The 19,417-nt window shown below is 37.8% G+C and overlaps 1 protein-coding gene across 5 annotated transcripts in view; it reads right to left on the reverse strand.

The window, feature by feature from the left end:
* Nsun3 (NOP2/Sun RNA methyltransferase 3) overlaps positions 1-19,417 on the reverse strand; it is a 71,588-nt gene that overhangs the window by 50,964 nt on the left and 1,207 nt on the right. For 3 of the 5 annotated variants that reach the window (XM_048803492.1, XM_015478624.2, XM_048803491.1), the window contains 2 exons: positions 19,167-19,276; positions 10,965-11,308 (listed from right to left, as the gene is read on the reverse strand). In XM_048803492.1, coding sequence (XP_048659449.1) covers positions 10,965-11,308; positions 19,167-19,276 — 454 coding nt within the window. Of the gene's footprint in view, positions 1-10,964; positions 11,309-11,939; positions 12,040-19,166; positions 19,277-19,417 lie in introns of all 5 variants that reach the window. The other 2 variants (XM_048803493.1, XM_015478625.2) reach the window with 2 other exon arrangements.

Raw genomic sequence — 19,417 nt, forward strand, 5'->3', positions numbered from 1 at the left:
TGTTTTGACCACCAAATAAAAAATTCCAAAAAAAAAAAAAAAAGAAATGTGGCAGAACTTTTCTCACCCTTCTTGGGTGTGAGGGTCGGTGTCTCGTGCATGGATGTCTTGCTACAGCCCCATGGATGAAGCTATGCTCACCTGTTCCTTTGTAATATAACCCTTTGCCTTGTTTAGGATAGAATCTTCCATGGAAGTGCCTTGTGTGTGTCCCATTCTCTTACTGTGCCCTTGGGTGTGGCCTACTCAGATGTCAGTCAACGTGTGACAGTGAACATCATGAAGATACTCAGTCCCCTGAAACCTGACTACTTGCCTCATTTAAATAACTTCTCCTAGATAAAAGGGGTCAGCATGTGCTCTCGCTCTCTCTCTTTCTGTAGACCCTTAAGGTCAGAGGAGCCGTCACAGCGACCCCAAACAAAAAGATATTTGTGTCTCTTATGTGGTTATTTCATGCAGCCCAGTTAGCCCAGTTTATCTGGAGTGACCCCTGAGCCTTTTAGTTGCGAGAACTGAAACCCGGCAAAGGACTCAATAATCTGATGCAATCTGTCAATCAAAAGTTAAGAGGTGGCACCTGGGTGGAACTCTCTAGAAATTTCCCTAAGACCCCAAGTAGACTAGGGAATAAAGGGAGAGCAATCTTGCTCTCCTCTTTGAGATGACTCACCCTTTCCCTTGAGGGTTTTTTCCTTTCTTTCCTAATAAAATTTGCTGTTGTAATACATTTCATGTCTTGCTTAAAATCTTCTCATAAGAACATAGTAGTCTAAAATCAAAATGTAATCTCCTGGATTCCCCAGAATACCACCAGTAACAATTCCATAAAATTTTGTTCCAAATCATAAAAATAAGGTAATGTATAAAACAATCTTGTCTATTGTGATTTCTTACACTAAAATATAGCAAGTTTCAGTAACAGAACTTTAACCAGAACTCTAAAACACACAGTATTTTCTGTTAAATATACAGCTAATATGAGATAAAAGAATTTTAAAAAAAGGTAGAAAGCAAACATAAAGAAAGTATAAGTAAATATAATCTTAAATTTTCATATGCTTTTCCAGGTCTGTCACCGCCACATTTCTGGGAAGTCTTAAATCTACCTTGTGCGTTGTTAACTAATGACCAATAAATAGTTAAGGCAGAGAAAGAGAGAGAGAGAGAGAGATGCATTTTGAGGAACCTGAAATTTAGGAGGCTTTACAGTGTTATCCATTGATCAGATAATGAAGGTCATGTCAGTCTAACAATTCTGAGAATGACCAAATTACTACAAACCACCTTAAGATAACTAAAAAGATACTATCCTTACAGACTTCCCCATAACCACACCTCACCAATTTTCTTTTAAGTGGAGAGCTGGGAACCCGAAAGTATACTCTCACTTTCAAAGATGGCCTGACTTCTCTCTTAAATGTGTATTCTTTGCGTTCCTAAATAAATATCTGTCTATATTGACTGGCATGTGCTGCAGTTCTTCTCCAACACATAAGACAAGGATCCTTCTGGCCCTGAGTCAAGTTCCTCCATATCTCTGAGAAACCCTTGGACCCACTTCCAGAGATATCACTTCTGCTGTGACAAGATAGATTTGAACCAATGCCAAGTACAGCTGGATCCTTATTTCTCACAAAATTTTTTAAAATATATTTTAACAGGGAGTGATCTCAAAGGAAAAAATACACTGCAGTCTTCAAATTGGAATATGCATGCCCTGGGGTATACATGCCAGTTTTCTAAGGGATAAGGAGACTAGAATAATTTCAAAAGAATCAGTTTTCAGATCAACTTCCTAAAGGAGAAAAAAAATCCTCCAGTGGGGACTCTCCTTTCACATGGCAATTTACCAATTTTACAAATGAAAAAGTAAGGTTCCCAATCATCCAGAATCATAAAGCAAATTGCACTAGGGTTTAGATACCTCCAGAAAATATGAATGAAAAATATATATATAAAATATACTTATATATAATATACATATATATTATATATATGTATGTGTGTGTGTACATACAATCAAACTGGCTTCAATACGTCACCTTTTACAAAATGAAAAATGGATTTAAACAGTGCTCATTCAATATATCATCAAAATAATGCTTAATGAGAGACCTGTATGTGATTTGGGACCATAATTCAGGAATTTAAAGTACCAATGAAAACACTATAATACATTCCCACCATTTCTGTGTGAACTACAATATTTACATGTATAAAAATAAAATCTTCAAATAAAACTCAAACAGAACTGATGCTGAACTCTATCTTTTTTTTTTTTTTTTTTTAATTTTTTATTGTGGGTTGTTCAAAACGTTACAAATTTCTTGGCATATCATATTTGACACTTTGATTCAAGTGGGTTATGAACTCCCACCTTCACCCCATACACAGATTGTAGAATCACATCAGTTACACATCCATTGATTTACAAATTGCCATCCTAGTGTCTGTTGTGCTCCGCTGCCTTTCCCATCCTCCACCCTCCCCCCTCCCCACCTCTCCCCTCCCCTCCCCTCCTCTCTCTCTACCCCCTCCACTGTATAACCCTGAGGGTCTCCTTCCATTACCATGCAATTTCCCTTCTCTCTCCCTTTCCCTCCCACCTCTCATCCCTGTTAAATGTTAATCTTCTTCTCCTGCTCTTCGTCCCTACTCTGTTCTTAGTTACTCTCCTTATATCAAAGAAGACATTTGGCATTTGTTTTTTAGGGATTGGCTAGCTTCACTTAGCATAATCTGCTCTAATGCCATCCATTTCCCTGTAAATTCTATGATTTTGTCATTTTTTAATGCAGAGTAATACTCCATTGTGTATAAATGCCACATTTTTTTTATCCATTCGTCTATTGAAGGGCATCTAGGTTGGTTCCACAGTCTTGCTATTGTGAATTGTGCTGCTATGAACATCGATGTAGCAGTGTCCCTGTAGCATGCTCTTTTTAGGTCTTTAGGGAATAGACCAAGAAGGGGAATAGCTGGGTCAAATGGTGGCTCCATTCCCAGCTTTCCAAGAAATCTCCATACTGCTTTCCAAATTGGCTGCACCAATTTGCAGTCCCACCAGCAATGTACAAGTGTACCCTTTTCCCCACATCCTCGCCAGCACTTGTTGTTGTTTGACTTCATAATGGCTGCCAATCTTACTGGAGTGAGATGGTATCTTAGGGTGGTTTTGATTTGCATTTCTCTGACAGCTAGAGATGGTGAGCATTTTTTCATGTACTTGTTGATTGACTGTATGTCCTCCTCTGAGAAGTGTCTGTTCAGGTCCTTGGCCCATTTGTTGATTGGGTTGTTTGTTCTCTTATTGTCTAATTTTTTGAGTTCTTTGTATACTCTGGATATTAGGGCTCTATCTGAAGTGTGAGGAGTAAAGATTTGTTCCCAGGGTGTAGGCTCCCTATTTACCTCTCTTATTGTTTCTTTTGCTGAGAAAAAACTTTTTAGTTTGAGTAAGTCCCATTTGTTGATTCTAGTTATTAACTTTTGTGCTATGGGTGTCCTATTGAGGAATTTGGAGCCCGACCCCACAGTATGTAGATCGTAGCCAACTTTTTCTTCTATCAGACGGCGTGTCTCTGATTTGATATCAAGCTCCTTGATCCATTTTGAATTAACTTTTGTGCATGGCGAGAGAAAGGGATTCAGTTTCATTTTGTTGCATATGGATTTCCAGTTTTCCCAGCACCATTTGTTGAAGATGCTATCCTTCCTCCATTGCATGCTTTTAGCCCCTTTATCAAATATAAGATAGTTGTAGTTTTGTGGATTGGTTTCTGTGTCCTCTATTCTGTACCATTGGTCCACCCGCCTGTTTTGGTACCAGTACCATGCTGTTTTTGTTACTATTGCTCTGTAGTATAGTTTGAAGTCTGGTATCGCTATACCGCCTGATTCACACTTCCTGCTTAGCATTGTTTTTGCTATTCTGGGTCTTTTATTTTTCCATATGAATTTCATGATTGCTTTCTCTATTTCTACAAGAAATGCCGTTGGGATTTTGATTGGCATTGCATTAAACCTATAGAGAACTTTTGGTAATATCGCCATTTTGATGATGTTAGTTCTGCCTATCCATGAACAGGGTATATTTTTCCATCTTCTAAGATCTTCTTCTATTTCTCTCTTTAGGGTTCTGTAGTTTTCATTGTATAAGTCTTTCACCTCTTTTGTTAGGTTGATTCCCAAGTATTTTATTTTTTTTGAAGATATTGTGAATGGAGTGGTTGTCCTCATTTCCATTTCAGAGGATTTGTCGCTGATATACAGGAATGCCTTTGATTTATGCGTGTTGATTTTATATCCTGCCACTTTGCTGAATTCATTTATTAGCTCTAATAGTTTCTTTGTAGAGCCTTTTGGGTCTGCTAGGTATAGAATCATATCATCTGCAAATAGTGATAATTTAAGTTCTTCTTTTCCTATTTTGATGCCTTTAATTTCTTTCGTCTGTCTAATTGCTCTGGCCAGTGTTTCGAGAACTATGTTGAACAGAAGTGGAGAGAGAGGGCATCCCTGTCTTGTTCCAGATTTTAGAGGGAATGCCTTCAGTTTTTCTCCATTCAGAATGATGCTAGCCTGAGGCTTAGCATAGATTGCTTTTACAATATTGAGGTATGTTCCTGTTATCCCTAGTTTTTCTAGAGTTTTGAACATAAAGGGATGCTGTACTTTGTCGAATGCTTTTTCCGCATCTATCGAGATGATCATATGGTTCTTATTTTTAAGTCTATTGATGTGGTGAATAACATTTATTGATTTCCGTATATTGAACCAGCCTTGCATCCCAGGGATGAATCCTACTTGATCATGGTGTACAATTTTTTTGATATGTTTTTGTATCCGATTCGCCAGAATTTTATTGAGGATTTTTGCATCTAGGTTCATTAGAGATATTGGTCTGTAGTTTTCTTTCTTTGAAGTGTCTTTGTCTGGTTTAGGTATCAGGGTGATGTTGGCCTCGTAGAATGAATTTGGAAGTTCTCCCTCTTTTTCTATTTCCTGAAGTAGCTTGAAAAGTATTGGTATTAGTTCCTCTTTAAAGGTTTTGTAAAACTCTGCTGTATACCCATCCGGTCCTGGGCTTTTCTTAGTTGGTAGTCTTTTGATGGTTTCTTCTATTTCCTCAATTGATATTGGTCTGTTTAGGTTGTCTATATCCTCCTGACTCAATCTGGGCAGATCATATGACTTAAGAAATTTATCTATGCCTTCACTATCTTCTAATTTATTGGAGTATAAGGATTCAAAATAGTTTTTGATTATCTTCTGTATTTCTGAAGTGTCTGTTGTGATATTGCCTTTTTCATCCCGTATGCTAGTAATTTGAGTTCTCTCTCTTCTTCTCTTCGCTAGCATCGCTAAGGGTCTGTCGATTTTGTTTATTTTTTCAAAGAACCAACTTTTAGTTTTGTCAATTTTTTCAATTGTTTCTTTTGTTTCGATTTCATTAATTTCAGCTCTGATTTTCATTATTTCTTGCCTTCTACTTCTTTTGCTGTTGTTTTGCTCTTCTTTTTCAAGGATTTTGAGATGAAGTATGAGATCATTTATTTGTTGGTTTTTTCTTTTTTTAAGGAATGAACTCCAAGCAATGAATTTTCCTCTTAGAACTGCTTTCAATGTGTCCCATAGATTCCGATATGTTGTGTCTGTGTTTTCATTTATCTCTAAGAATTTTTTAATTTCCTCCTTGATGTCTTCTATAACCCATTGATCATTCAGTAACCTATTGTTCATTCTCCAAGTGATGTATGCTTTTTCCTTCCTTCTTTTATCGTTGATTTTCAGTTTCATTCCATTATGATCAGATAAGATGCATGGTATTATCTCTACTCCTTTATATTGTCTAAGAGTTGCCCTGTGACATAATATATGATCTATTTTTGAGAAGGATCCATGTGCTGCTGAGAAAAAAGTGTAACTGCTTGATGTTGGGTGGTATACTCTATATATGTCAATTAGGTCTAGGTTATTAATAGTGTTATTGAGTTCTATAGTTTCCTTATTCAACTTTTGTTTGGAAGATCTGTCCAGTGGCGAGAGAGGTGTGTTGAAGTCTCCCATGATTATGGTATGGTGGTCTATTAGACTCTTGAACTTGAGAAGAGTTTGTTTGACGAACATAGCTGCACCATTGTTTGGGGCATAAATATTTATGATTGTTATGTCTTGTTGGTGTATGGTTCCCTTAAGCAGTATGTAGTGTCCCTCTTTATCCCTTTTGATTAACTTTGGCTTGAAATCTATTTTATTTGATATGAGTATGGACACTCCTGCTTGTTTCCGAAGTCCATATGAGTGATATGATTTTTCCCAACCTTTCACCTTCAGCCTATGTATGTCTTTTCCTATCAAATGCGTCTCCTGTAGGCAGCATATTGTTGGGTCTTGTTTTGTGATCCATTCTACTAGCCTGTGTCTCTTAATTGGTGAGTTTAAGCCATTAACATTTAGGGTTATTATTGAGATATGGGTTGTTCTTCCAGCCATATTTGTTTATTTCTGTTACTAAACATGGTTTGTTTTCCTCTTTGATTATTTCCCCCCCCTTTACTGTCCTACCTCCCACTGTTGGTTTTCATTGTTATTTTCCATTTCCTCTTCCTGTAATGCTTTGGCGAGGATGTTTTGAAGAGATGGTTTTCTAGCTGCGAATTCTTTAAACTTTTGTTTATCGTGGAAGGTTTTAATTTCATCTTCCATCCTGAAGCTTAATTTCGCTGGATACACAATTCTTGGTTGGAACCCATTTTCTTTCAGTGTTTGAAATATGTTATTCCAGGATCTTCTAGCTTTCAGAGTCTGTGTTGAAAGATCAGCTGTTATCCTGATTGGCTTACCCCTAAATGTAATCTGCTTCCTTTCTCTTGTAGCTTTTAAAATTCTCTCCTTATTCTGTATGTTGGGCATCTTCATTATAATGTGTCTAGGTGTGGATCTCTTATGATTTTGCACATTCGGCGTCCTGTAGGCTTCTAGGATTTGGGATTCTGTCTCATTCTTCAAGTCTGGGAAGTTTTCTCGTATTATTTCATTGAATAGACTGCTCATTCCTTTGGTTTGGAGCTCTGTACCTTCCTGTATCCCAATGACTCTTAAGTTTGGTCTCTTAATGTTATCCCATATTTCTTGGATGTTCTGCTCATGGTTTCTTAACAGTCTTGCTGAGCTGTCTATGTTCTTTTCCAGTTGAAATACTTTGTCTTCATTGTCTGATGTTCTATCTTCTAAGTGTTCTACTCTGCTGGTAGTATTCTCCATTGAGTTTTTAAGTTGGTTTATTGCTTCCTGCATTTCTAGGATTTCTGATTGTTTGTTTTTTATAACCTCTATCTCCCTGTATAGTTGATCCTTTGCTTCCTGGATTTGTTTGCGTAATTCATTGTCGAAGTGATCTTTCATTGTCTGATTTTGCTGTTTAATGTCTTCCTTGATACTCCAGATCATCTGAAGCATGTATATCCTGAATTCTTTATCTGACATTCCATCTGCTGCAGCTGTTACCTCTTCTAAAGTTGCGTTGACCTGCATTGCTTGTGGTCCTTTCTTTCCTTGTCTTTTCATACTGCTTGCGTATCTTTCCTGCAGGTGCGGGCGGCGGCTCTGCTCTCTCCTTATTCCAATTGGGGTGTCGTGGCTACCACGCCGGCAGGTCACTGTGCCTGTTCTGGGAGCTGGCGGCGGCTCTGTTCTGCCCCTACTCCAATTGGGGTGACGAGTGTACCACGCCGGCTGGCCACCGGGCCTGATCCGCCAGTCGGTTGCAGGTTTGCCTACCCTGCAGACGCGGGCGGCGGTTCTACTCTGCCCCTACTCCAAATGGGGTGTCGTGACTACCCCGCCTGCAGGACGCTGGGCCTGTTCCTGGCACGGGCGGTGACTCTGCTCCGCCACTACTCCAATTAGGGTGGTGTTTGTACCATGCCGGCAGGCTCCTGGGCCTGATCCACCGGTCTGTTGTAGGTCTGCCTACTTTGGAGGCGCGGGCGGCGGATCTGCCCTGCCCCTCCTACCACGCCTGCAGACCCCTGGGTCTGATCTGCAGTTTGATCACTGGTCTGCTCACCCTGCGGGCGCGAGTGGAGGTTCCGCTCTGCCCCCACTCCGCCCCCACTCCAATTAGGGTCACGTGACCACCACACTGGCAGGGCCTGATCCGGGCGTGGGAGAAGGATCTGCTCTGCCCCTATTCCAGTTGGGGTGACATGTGTAGCGCACTGGCAGGCCACTGGGCCTGACCTGCCCGGCTGTCACAGGTCTGTTTACCTTGCAAGCGCGAACGGCGGCTCTGCCCTGCCCCTCCTACCATGCCCATGTACCACTGGGTCGCGGGTCTGCCCACCTTGCGGGTGCGAGTGGTGGCTCCGCTCCGCCTCCTCTCCAATTGGGGCCACACGGTCACCACGCTGGCGAGCCGCTGGGCCTGCTCCGGGCGCTGGCAGCGGCCCGGCTTCTCCCCTCTGGCTCAACGACAAATTGAGGAGACTCGGGTGACTGTGCCTCACCCCCCCTACCAGGAGACCAACTGCTTATGTCACCGCTGGAATTGATGAAGTTCTCTCCTCCGCCGCTTTCTGCTGACATCAGATCTCTGCCATGTTGGTATCCTATGCGAATGGCAGCATTTCGTTCCCCTTGCCGGGCAACCAAAGCAACGGGTGAGTCCTGACCGGCCCTCAGCAGGACCCGGACGGAGAAGCAGTTTCCGCGGGCTCCTAGCCCCGGTCTAGGGAAGTTCCGGGAGCCGGAACTCGGCCGCTCCGTGCTCGGTGTAAGCTCCTATAAGTGTAAGCTCCAAGAAGCAGTCCCCGCGGGCTCAGTTCCGGGAGCCGGAATTCGGCTGCTTAGTGCTTGTTGTATGCTCTGATAGGAGCAGGGTCCGAGAAGCAGCCTCCGCAGGCTCCGCGGAACGGTTCCGGGAGCCGGAACTCGGCCGCCCCGCGCTCGGTGTTCGCTCCGATAAGCTCAGGTTCTAAGAAGCACCCAGGCGCTGAACCCTAGCAATCTGTCTGCAAGCCGCAGGTGAATTGCAGCCTGAAATTACCTGATCTATGGCTGAATGAGCTGCGGTCAGTCTAAAACAGGGTAGGTGACGTCAGTTTACCATCATGGTGGCTGCTGGCCTCCTCTGTGGTCTGACCGGTGTGGAGAACCGAGATGGACCGCTTCCTTTCCCCCGTCTCGAACGCAGAATTCAGCCCTGAGTACGGTGCTTGCACGGCTGGCAGAAACTGCAGCGCTGTAACCCTGCGTCTCTATCCCAGCGCGCGCTGCAGACTCTAGCCGCGGGGCGATTTGCTGAATAAGCCGTGTTACCCTCCGTGCGACAAACCTCTCGCGTTTGAGTCCCCGTAGCCGATCCTTGTGCGATGGAAATCCTTCCTCCAGGTTCCGGAGCACCCCACTATTGCTGGAAATTCCTAACAAGATATCCTTTAGCCGTCCTGACTTGTCATACTCCCACACAGTGAAGCAGCACATGGGGGTAATGCACTCCCCTCGCCGCCATCTTCCCGTCCGACCTGAACTCTATCTTATCCAGCAATAAGTAATATTTATCCAGGGAATCTGAATTCATTTTTTTTAAAGTATCATCTATTTCATTAAGAAAATATTAACTGATGGAGATCTGGCTCAGTGGTAGAGAGTTTGCCTAGCACGTGTGAGGCTCTGGGTTCAATCCCCAGCATCACAAAAGGAAAAAAAAGAAAAAAAAAAAAAGGAAGAAGAAGATAATAAATGTGGACTTGCTGATCAGTATTTATAAACTGTGTATCACTTTTGCACTAGTAATAATAGTAATGATGAAGTCATTTCAAAAGAACTTATTGATTTGGCCCATACTTGCCACATGTGGCTATGAGCACTTGAAATGTAGTTAGTTCAAACAGAAATGTGCTCTCTGTAAAATAACCAATTTCAAAGACTTGTAAAAAATAAGAATGCAAAATGCCTCAGTAAACATTTTTATTTTGATCATATGTTGATATACAACTTTGAATAACATTCAATTAATTTCACCTGTTTCTATATTTTCCTGATGACTATTCAAATATTTTAATATGTATTCCATAATTGTTATGGTTTGGATATGTGGTATTCCCCCTAAACTCTTGTATAAATAGAAGAAAATTCAGATGTGAAATGAGTAGTTATGAGAACCTTTAATCAGTGCATTAATCCACTTGGGAGGATTTAACTGGGTGGTGACTATATACATGTAGGGTATGGCTAGAGGATGTAGACCACTGGGGGTATGACTTCAGGGTATATATTTGGTTCCTGGTGAGTGGAGCTCTCTCTGCTTCTGGATTATTATGCCCTAAACTGTTTTTCTCCTTTACATCCTTTTACCTTGATATTCTGCCTCATCTTGGTCACAGAGCAATAAAATTGGAAGTCCATGAACTGAGACCTCTGAAACTGTGTGCACCAAATAAACTTTTCCCTCTCTAAAAGTGTTCTTGTCAGATCTTTTGGTCATAGCAGTAAAAAAGCTGACTAAAAAAAAATATTATATTTCTGTTGGACAGGTACAGTAAAATAATTTTAAATGTACATGTTTTGTTGCAGAAATGTATGAAGTGATTTTAATACAAGATTTTCAAGTACAGTAGTAGAGCACCTACTTAGCACACACAAAAAAAAAGAAAAAGTAAACAACAAAATTTTAAAAAGCCTGTGTCACTGGCTAATAGCACTCATATTCATATCTGGTAGATTTGTGTTCAAAAAATGTTAAAATTTTGTTTCCAATTATCTGTTAGGGTTAGGAAGCTGGAAAAAGTGTTATTTACACTGCATCATTCAGCTAATGTTTCCAGTCTTGTCCACAGTGCTTTTCAAGTTTCTTAAGTTTGCAAACTCAATCTTACATTTCTTCCCATATACTTTCAAAGAATTTTTAACATACAGATATGAAACAATTGTTAATCGAGGAAATAAAAGCACACTACCTGGCCAAGCACATTGTAGCAGTGCTAATGATTTGCCTCCAGGAGCAGCACATAGATCTAGAGCCTTCTCCCCATTCCGTAATTCCAGAGCTAGTACTGGGAGAAGAGAAGCAGCATTCAGGAGATAGTATTTTTTCAGGTTACCAAACTGGTGTCTTTCTGAAGGCAAACGGTCTGTAGTTCTGCTGAGGTAACACTTTAGTGATTTAGGACAGTAGGGTAAAGATCCTTGAAAGAGTTGGTGATAGCCCTTCAAATATAAATCCATTTCCAGTTCAAAAGGATAATTGAATCGGTTGAGGAGGACAGCATATTGCCACAATGATGGAGATATCAATACATCCCTAGAAACAGAAAACAAAAGAAACACATTAATACCATTTTATATTATCAATGGGGTGACCATTGTTCTAAGTTTATACTTATCTCTGATTTTCAGAGACAGAATCAGTCTGACTTTTCCTTTTGCCTCATAAAGACCTGATATGATTCCATCAGCTCATGTTATGAACCTATCTTTATTTAAAGTTTTTATTTTTACTGTAGCTTTTTTTTAAAATTAATTTTGACCATTAAAATACAATACTGAGTTTTCTGTGCCCCCCCTTAAGTTCTACACAAGGGAAGTATAGTTTTAACTTTCCCTACAGAATAACTTGCCAAAAAATATGGCCTGCCTTTACAGGCAATGATAGTCAAAATTCTATTTTGCCTTTAGTCAAAATAGATTTTTGACTATCACTACGTGCACAAGAAAGTGTTTCACTTAGAGACAAAATTTAAAACAAGACTGTTAATATTGAAGGGAAAGGTACCATCATAAAAATATGTTTGAAGAAATTAGTATTAAAGTTTTATATGATTAGGATAAAAGATGTGAAAAGCTAATTACAGTGAACTCTACAGGAATGGAGTTAATGAGGTGATGAGTGGCTCAGAAGATTCAGATCCAAAGATGATTTAAAATTCATTCACAGACTGATAGCTCAGTAACCTGCTGACACCCTGCTCAAAGAGGAGTCTATGTTCCATGGAATTAATTTATTGGTTCAAACAGCCCCAGGTTCAAATGCAGCTGTTTGGAGGTGGAAAAGATATCAGTGTGACTAAATAGCCTTGAAGCACTAAATGCGGGGAGGAGGAAGAAATACTGAGCAAGTTGATAAGCCTCCAATTAGGCTATTTTCCCCACAGCTATACTTGTTTACCTTGAAGTTTTTTCTCACAATAAATCCCTTTGATGTTCTTGCCTATAAAATAAAGCACAGAGGCTCTCAATCATTGTTAGAGGTCAGAACCTACCATGACTGACTTGCCCACTGAGTCCCGCTATCTACTTATAATTGAGTCTTTTCTTTATTTCTTGTATTTCTTATTTTTAATCCCTTCATAGCCCACATTTGGGAAAACTGAGTAAGTTATACAGGTTGTGTTCATTTAAAATTCATACACTAACTCTTCTTTAACAGGCACAAGTTTTATATTCTTATTTTTCCTTTTATTTACATTCTACTTCTCCATGTAACTTTATCCTAATATATTTTTATGCATGAAAACATTTTTTTTGTCTTAAATCATCTTATCATACTTTTTTGGAACACACAGACACATATATATTAAATTTCTCTGTGGTATTCAAATAACTTTGGGATTCAGCTGTCAAAAATATTATTAGTATAAAATCGGCCAAAAATAACTTATAATTTTGATACTTATTAAACATAAGAAGTAAAAATTAATAGGAACTATAATGAAATGAGCTTTTGTTTTCATATACCTATAGACGAATATTACTTCTTGCTAGGATAAGTCAGAGTTCAATATCAATTTTATTCTTATTTTGTATTCTTATAAGAGTTGAGAAAAACCTTCACTTATATAAGTACATGAGAATTAAATATTTTGCTATAGCAATGTCTCCCACTTTGAATTCTTCCTGAGTTATATCCCCAAATCACTTAGTGATCCATCATCAAAAATATTTTATATGAATCATTAGCTGACAACTGAACTGGGACTCCTTTACTTTTGTTGAAAGCAAAACTTTGAAACTACCTGATTTGTCGAAAAATTTGCCACTAACTTTCTAAAAACATGACATGGAGGTGTCTTTTGTTGTTTATTTTTTGTGATGCTGGAGATGGAACCCAAGGTCTTGCACATGGTAGGCAAACATACTACCATTGAGCAACATCCCCAGTCCCATCATGGAGGTTTGGTGTCCTGGAGAAATGCAATATAAAAGTCAGAACGGTGAAAGTGTGTTTTTCTTTGTGAAAATGAGGAAAGGAGAATTGTAGAAAGGCAAGCTGACAAAGGAGAATACCTGCTTAAGTACAGAGGGGAGGTGAGCAATTTTCTGAAAGGATACACATGGAAACTGGCAATTTGGAAGCTGTCTGCTACAACTTGCTCATTCCTGCAGACCCTTGCAAAAGTCTGGATCAGGCTTCACTGCTAGTTTTACCTCCAATGTGGTAAGTCAGCATTTTCTTCTTGCTAACAAACATTAATTTTCTAAATACACAGTGTGCATCAATGATATGCTAGGCACATCTGTTTACTGATGATGATATAAAATTAGCTTATGTTTGAATTTCTAAGGAACAAAAGAAAATGTTAAGTAAAGATAACTAAAAGACAAATATTATAAGTAAAACTATGGCACAAGAGTTACTGATCTTTGAGAAAGACAATGAAATTATACTAAGGCCTTTTAGCCCAAGTCACACTGCCTGATTAACTACTTCCCCAGCTGGTTTATATGGGGACCACAACATTATTTTCTCTGTCTCCCTGACTAAATGTCCAGTGCCTAACCCCTGAGTCAATTTACAGAATTAGAATTTTATACATGGACCACTCAACTAATTGCTTTTGTTATTACTGGTGTTGGGAATTTTACATAGGGCCTCATGGATGTGAAGTATGTGCTCTATCTACACATGAAGCATAATTTTTATTTTAACAAAAGTCAAACATTTAAAAAATTAAATCTGTTAGGTTAAAATCTTGAAAATTGTATATTTGGACAATGCTTAGTATTTGACAGTATGATTTTTCATTTAACTTTTCTGTGACATTATACTTTTCTTTTATTCTCCACTCAAACTTTCTAATTTAAAATGAGAACAAGAATTTTATCTAGAAATGGCTAAGAACAACTGGCATAACCCTATAGATTTCAGAAAAAAATTTAAATTTCCATTGTTAAAAAATAGAAATTCCTCATTTCAGTGCTATTATTATCCACTAGAGGGTGCTCCAGATCATTTTAAATGTGTGGTCAGAAAATAAATTAATTTATGGAAATGCATCAAAGTATATTTAATTTTTATTCTACAGAAATTCTAATAATGAGGGCTGGGGTGGTGACTCAGTGGCAGAGCGCTTGCCTTGCACATGTGAGGCACTAGGTTTGATCCTAGCACCACATTAAAAACAAATAAACAAAATAAAGCTATTGTGTCCATGTATAGCTAAAAAAATATTTTTAAAAAAAGAAATTCTAATAATGAATTGATGACGCTATTTTTGTTTGGTGAGGTTTCTTCCTTATTTCTCATACAAGGGCAATTTATGGCACTTTTGTTATCCATAGTACCTCAGAAAGGAAATTATGGGTGAGGATTTGTATTTCCAGTGAAGATGACAAAAGTCTAAAAATACTGGCTATAATGAGTCCCCCATATAACTGAAATGCATACATTTCCAAGGATGAGACCCCAAACCCTTCATCATAGCACAAATGGTAGAAGAAAAAACATGGGATTATTAAGTCACAGGTCTGGATCTGTCCTAAGTGTGAAACATCCAGCAATGAATTGTTTTAACTTCTGAATTTAAAAGGGGCTAAAAATTACTGTAAGGATTTGAAAAAATTAAGGTTGAAAGTAGATGTAAAACTAAGCTAGAACAAAATAGAAATCTGAATATTAGTTGTTTTCTCTCTTCCTTAACCATCCACCTCTATAACCTCTTCACAAATTCTGGTGATATTAACTAGGTATATAATTTCCCCTTCCTTTTATATGTGAACTATGAGTCACTGATACCAGAGTGAAATGTTTGGGCTTTTTTAAATTTTCAATAAAATGCACATAAAACTTTCAAAGTTCATAAAGATTTCCAATTAATCCTTCCCTCATAAGTCTATTTGGGGGCAGAATATATATACAGTGCATTTATGTATCATAACTGCACAGCAGTGCTTGGGGCATAAATAAATCCTCACTAAATTGTGAATAAGTGATTGCTTGTCCAAGATATTGTTTTTTCCTTGTCATGGAAAAAATATACAAATTAGAAAACTTTTAACAATATAAAGTATTGACAGTTAAAAAATATCAAGTTAAATGCAATGAAAACACAAAGGGGAAAGATTGATGAAATTGTTAATAAAATAAAATAATGCTAATATATATTGAGAGCTTATTAGATGTCATTCAATATTCTGAGAATTTTGTTCATGTGTGTGCATAAATTTCCTGTCTCAAGTGACTATATGAAATAGATACTGTTTTTTCATGTTTTCCAAAAGAAAACAGTGAAATATAGAGATGTTTTATAACTTACCTGAGGTCAAGTGCTACAAGATGCTGAAATGGGATGTGAATACACATTCTTAACCAGAGGGAAAAGGAAGGGCATTCCTACTAGAAGGAACCAGTACCAAAATCATGAAGGAGTCTCCTTATGCTCCTTGGATGTGAAAAAATTTTTGGTTCAAATGTAACATTACAGCGAGAGAGGAAGCAAAGGTGTGTACCTTGGGAGTGATAAAATATAATATGGCAATACTGAGAAGCAGCATGGCAGAGTGAATAAACTCTGAATCGTGTATTCTTCAGCAAGTTATTTAACTTCTGTATGCCTCATCTTTCCTATCTATAAATGGAAAGAACTACCTTAAGAGTGTAAAATGGAAAGAACTACCTTAAGAGTGAAATTATTTCTAAAGTGCCATAAAAGTGGTTGCTAAAATAAGAAGGTGGGAGACTCAGCTATAATATGCCAGGTAAAAAATCTGATGAAGGCCTGATTAAATAGAAGCTGTAGAGTTGAAAAGGATGTCCAAATTAAGAAATTTCTCAGGAGGAAGCAGCAACCTTTGGTAACTATTTTAGATTTTGACAGAGAAGGGTAATGGTGTTTGGCAGTACATAGTTACGGAGTCACCAAGACCACTCTCATTTCTGACACAAACTGTAATTTCAGGGATCCCCAAGACCATTCTCAAGTTTGTTTATTCATTAGAAGAGCATATAGAACTCAATGGAAGCTTTTAAACTCATAGTTACCATCTTTTACTGAAAAAGTATATAGATTAAAATCAGTTATAGGAAAAGATTGATGGTACAGAGTCCACAAAAGTTCAAAGCATGAAACTTCTAGTTATCCTCTGCACTGGAAACAATGGAAAAGGCTAACTTTTTTCCTGGCAACAATGTGTAACAATATGCACAGAAATACTTCCAAACAGAGATGCTCATCTAAGCCCTTATATCAATTTCTGATGTTGTTTTGTTTTCTACTGCCTATTAAATTTGTGTGTGTGTGTGTGTGTGTGTGTGTGTGTGTGAGTGAGTGAATGGTGCTGGGGATAGAACTCAGGGTCTTACGCATGCCAGGTAAGCACTCTACCACTAAGCCACATCCCCAGCCCTGGTGTTCAGTTTTAATTAAAGCATAGCTGACTGCTCATACTGCTTTCAGTCTCCAGCTCCTCTGGAGGCTGAGCTTACACTGTGGTCTGTACTCCTATAAATTACATTGTTAAGACTATTAAGTATGGCCAAAGATTCTAGCTAAACAAAGATATTCTTCACAGATACATTTCGAGAACTTAGAGATTATCTCCCCAGAGCTGTGGAAATGCCAGACTTGCTTTTGAGTAAGGTTCACTATTTACTACAAAGGTACTGAAGGTGTAGAGGGAAAAAGGAGGTACCTGGACTGAAAGTAATGTCTTCAACTGAGATAGAATATGCAAGTAACAAAGATAACACAGGTTTAGAAGAGAAAAATAACATGCTTTTGAGTTTGCTGAATATGACAACTTAGTTGCTAGAAAACACTTAGAAGAATGAGGCTAAATCTTGGAAAGAATTGCATAGTTTGAGATGATACCACATTGATTAAAATCTACACTCATGTCCCGAATAGACTTCCTTGAAAGAGAATATGCAGGCAACATAGAGAGCAAAAACTGAACCAGGGTAAACTTCAGATTTAAAGAACTTCTCAGAGGGACTTGGCAGGAAAGGTCATTACAAACCAGTAAAATTAAATACTAAATCTTTACCACTATTATAGGAAACTAAAGATATTGTGTAAATTACTTTCTAGATAGGAAAAAAAAGCATTCCACTTCCCCCTGGATATAAATAGACTACAAGAACAATATTATTTCTTGCAAATAAACAATTAAACAAAAATATGTGATTCTCTTCTTATTCCCTGTGCTATCTTCCATGTTCAAACTACTTTCTGAGAAAACCTTTATTTTGTCTACTGCAAATTTAGCACGTTTATGCAAAACTTAACTTACCATGAAAACTGAACAAAAAGGTGGATGAAGCAGAAGGCACAGCTAATTAAATGTGTTTGTGGTTCATTGCTCATGTTGTTTAGGGTCAAATAATAATTTATAAGTCTGTCTGAACACACTAAAGAGAAAAATAACTCATTATAAGGAACGAGTAGCCAGATTACTAAAAGTCGGCCAACAGAAGACTTCTAAAAATCTTTTTTTTTTTTTTAAATCATCTAAGTATGCCTATTACATCCCAGATATGAAATGCAGACTAAAGGTTAGCAGGGGGAAGTCTTGAGTCCGAGAACCTCAGCACAAATCCCAATTCTGCTACTTAAACTGAATGAATTGGAACATGTTATTTAAACTCTGCAGTACCATCAGATGAAGAATGAAAAACAAATCTCATAGGTTTAAGGATCACTTACGTCAGTATTGTCTGGCATATAATAAGCATGCAAGATGTCTGCATATTCCATGTGATTACCTTTGTATACCAGAAGCCTAATGAATTGATTATAATCGTCACTGGTCATTCTTTAATCTCGGAAATACACATTTTGAAATCCAGTTTTGAAATAAAAACAAATATATACATTTTCATATTATACTGATTCCTAAATAGCTTAATTTGTTTAAAACTTATATTAGAATGCCAGATTATTATCTCATTAGCCATGACTTAATCTTTGTTTAAAAAAAATGATTAAAGCTGTCCTTTGTAAAGAAGATATACTTATTAATTCAAGAAAAGGTGAAATAAGACAACATGAGAAACCACTGCCTGAATCAAGTTCCAGATACTATCCACAGCCTTGAATAATAATATTTTTGCCTTTTTCCCCTCAGCTGAAAATGTCTGGTTCCTTAATCCAAAGTAATTCCTCCAAGATACCAAGACTTGGCATTTTCTCAGGCTTTCACTGGCACTCTCAGGCTTTGAAAGGTAAAACAGGGTACTCCTGTCTATTTTTATTATGATACTTACCAATTAGCAGTGTACATAGCTATAACCATGCCTCTCACCTCATTCCCCCTAAGAACACTAGACTACATGCAAATGGAACATAATGACTATCTTACTCTTCGTATTCCTGGGGCATTAAATATACAGTATGAGGCACTCAGAATCAACCCATAGAACAACATCCTGGTCAACAGCAAAGCTCACCAAAGATATAAACCAATTTTTCTCATTTCCTTTTATGCATTAAATGTTTGCTTTTATAATACATTTAAAGAATTTTTATTTATATATGCACATGTGTATGTATGTTCAAAACAGAGCTAACCATAGACGTAACAGGGAAGAAATAAAACTACTGAATAAATTGACTTTTCCTGAGATAAAGCAGTGTTGACTTCAAAGTTTTAACGTTCTTATGTTACAGTATAACTAATTTTGTAGGTAGTCCTATTTCCTGGATCAATTCAATTGTTCAAGATATGGGCATATTAATTTTTACTATTGCTACAAAATTTTTTTTCACTGCTTTTCATTATCTATTTCCTCTTGGTTCTTCCTTTCTATGTCCCAGTAGGAGAGTGCAACCAGGTTTAAATTTCTTTATCTTTTATTCTCACTGCATCCCTCACCCAAAAAGATATACTGCATATTTTACTTCCACTGCTCAATCATAAAGTATCAAGAGATGAATTATACTAACCTCACTGTATTCCAGGAATCTTCAAGTTCTTTGGAATACTGCTTTTCAAAATGATCCAACACAACTTTGCAAATCTGTTTTGCAAGCTTCCCCTCTGATTTTCCTTTCAACTACGACAAGAAAAAGGTGCTGACACATATTAAAGATACTACAAATTTATTAAACCTCGATATTAACACAATCTTTTTTACTGTCTAAAAATAAGAACACTTTATCTTTAGATAATTATTAGTTCTTGTAGGGGGAGCAAT

Source organism: Marmota marmota, unplaced genomic scaffold (assembly GCF_001458135.2).
Source record: "Marmota marmota marmota unplaced genomic scaffold, marMar, whole genome shotgun sequence".
In the NCBI taxonomy this organism is placed as follows: Eukaryota; Metazoa; Chordata; class Mammalia; order Rodentia; family Sciuridae; genus Marmota; species Marmota marmota.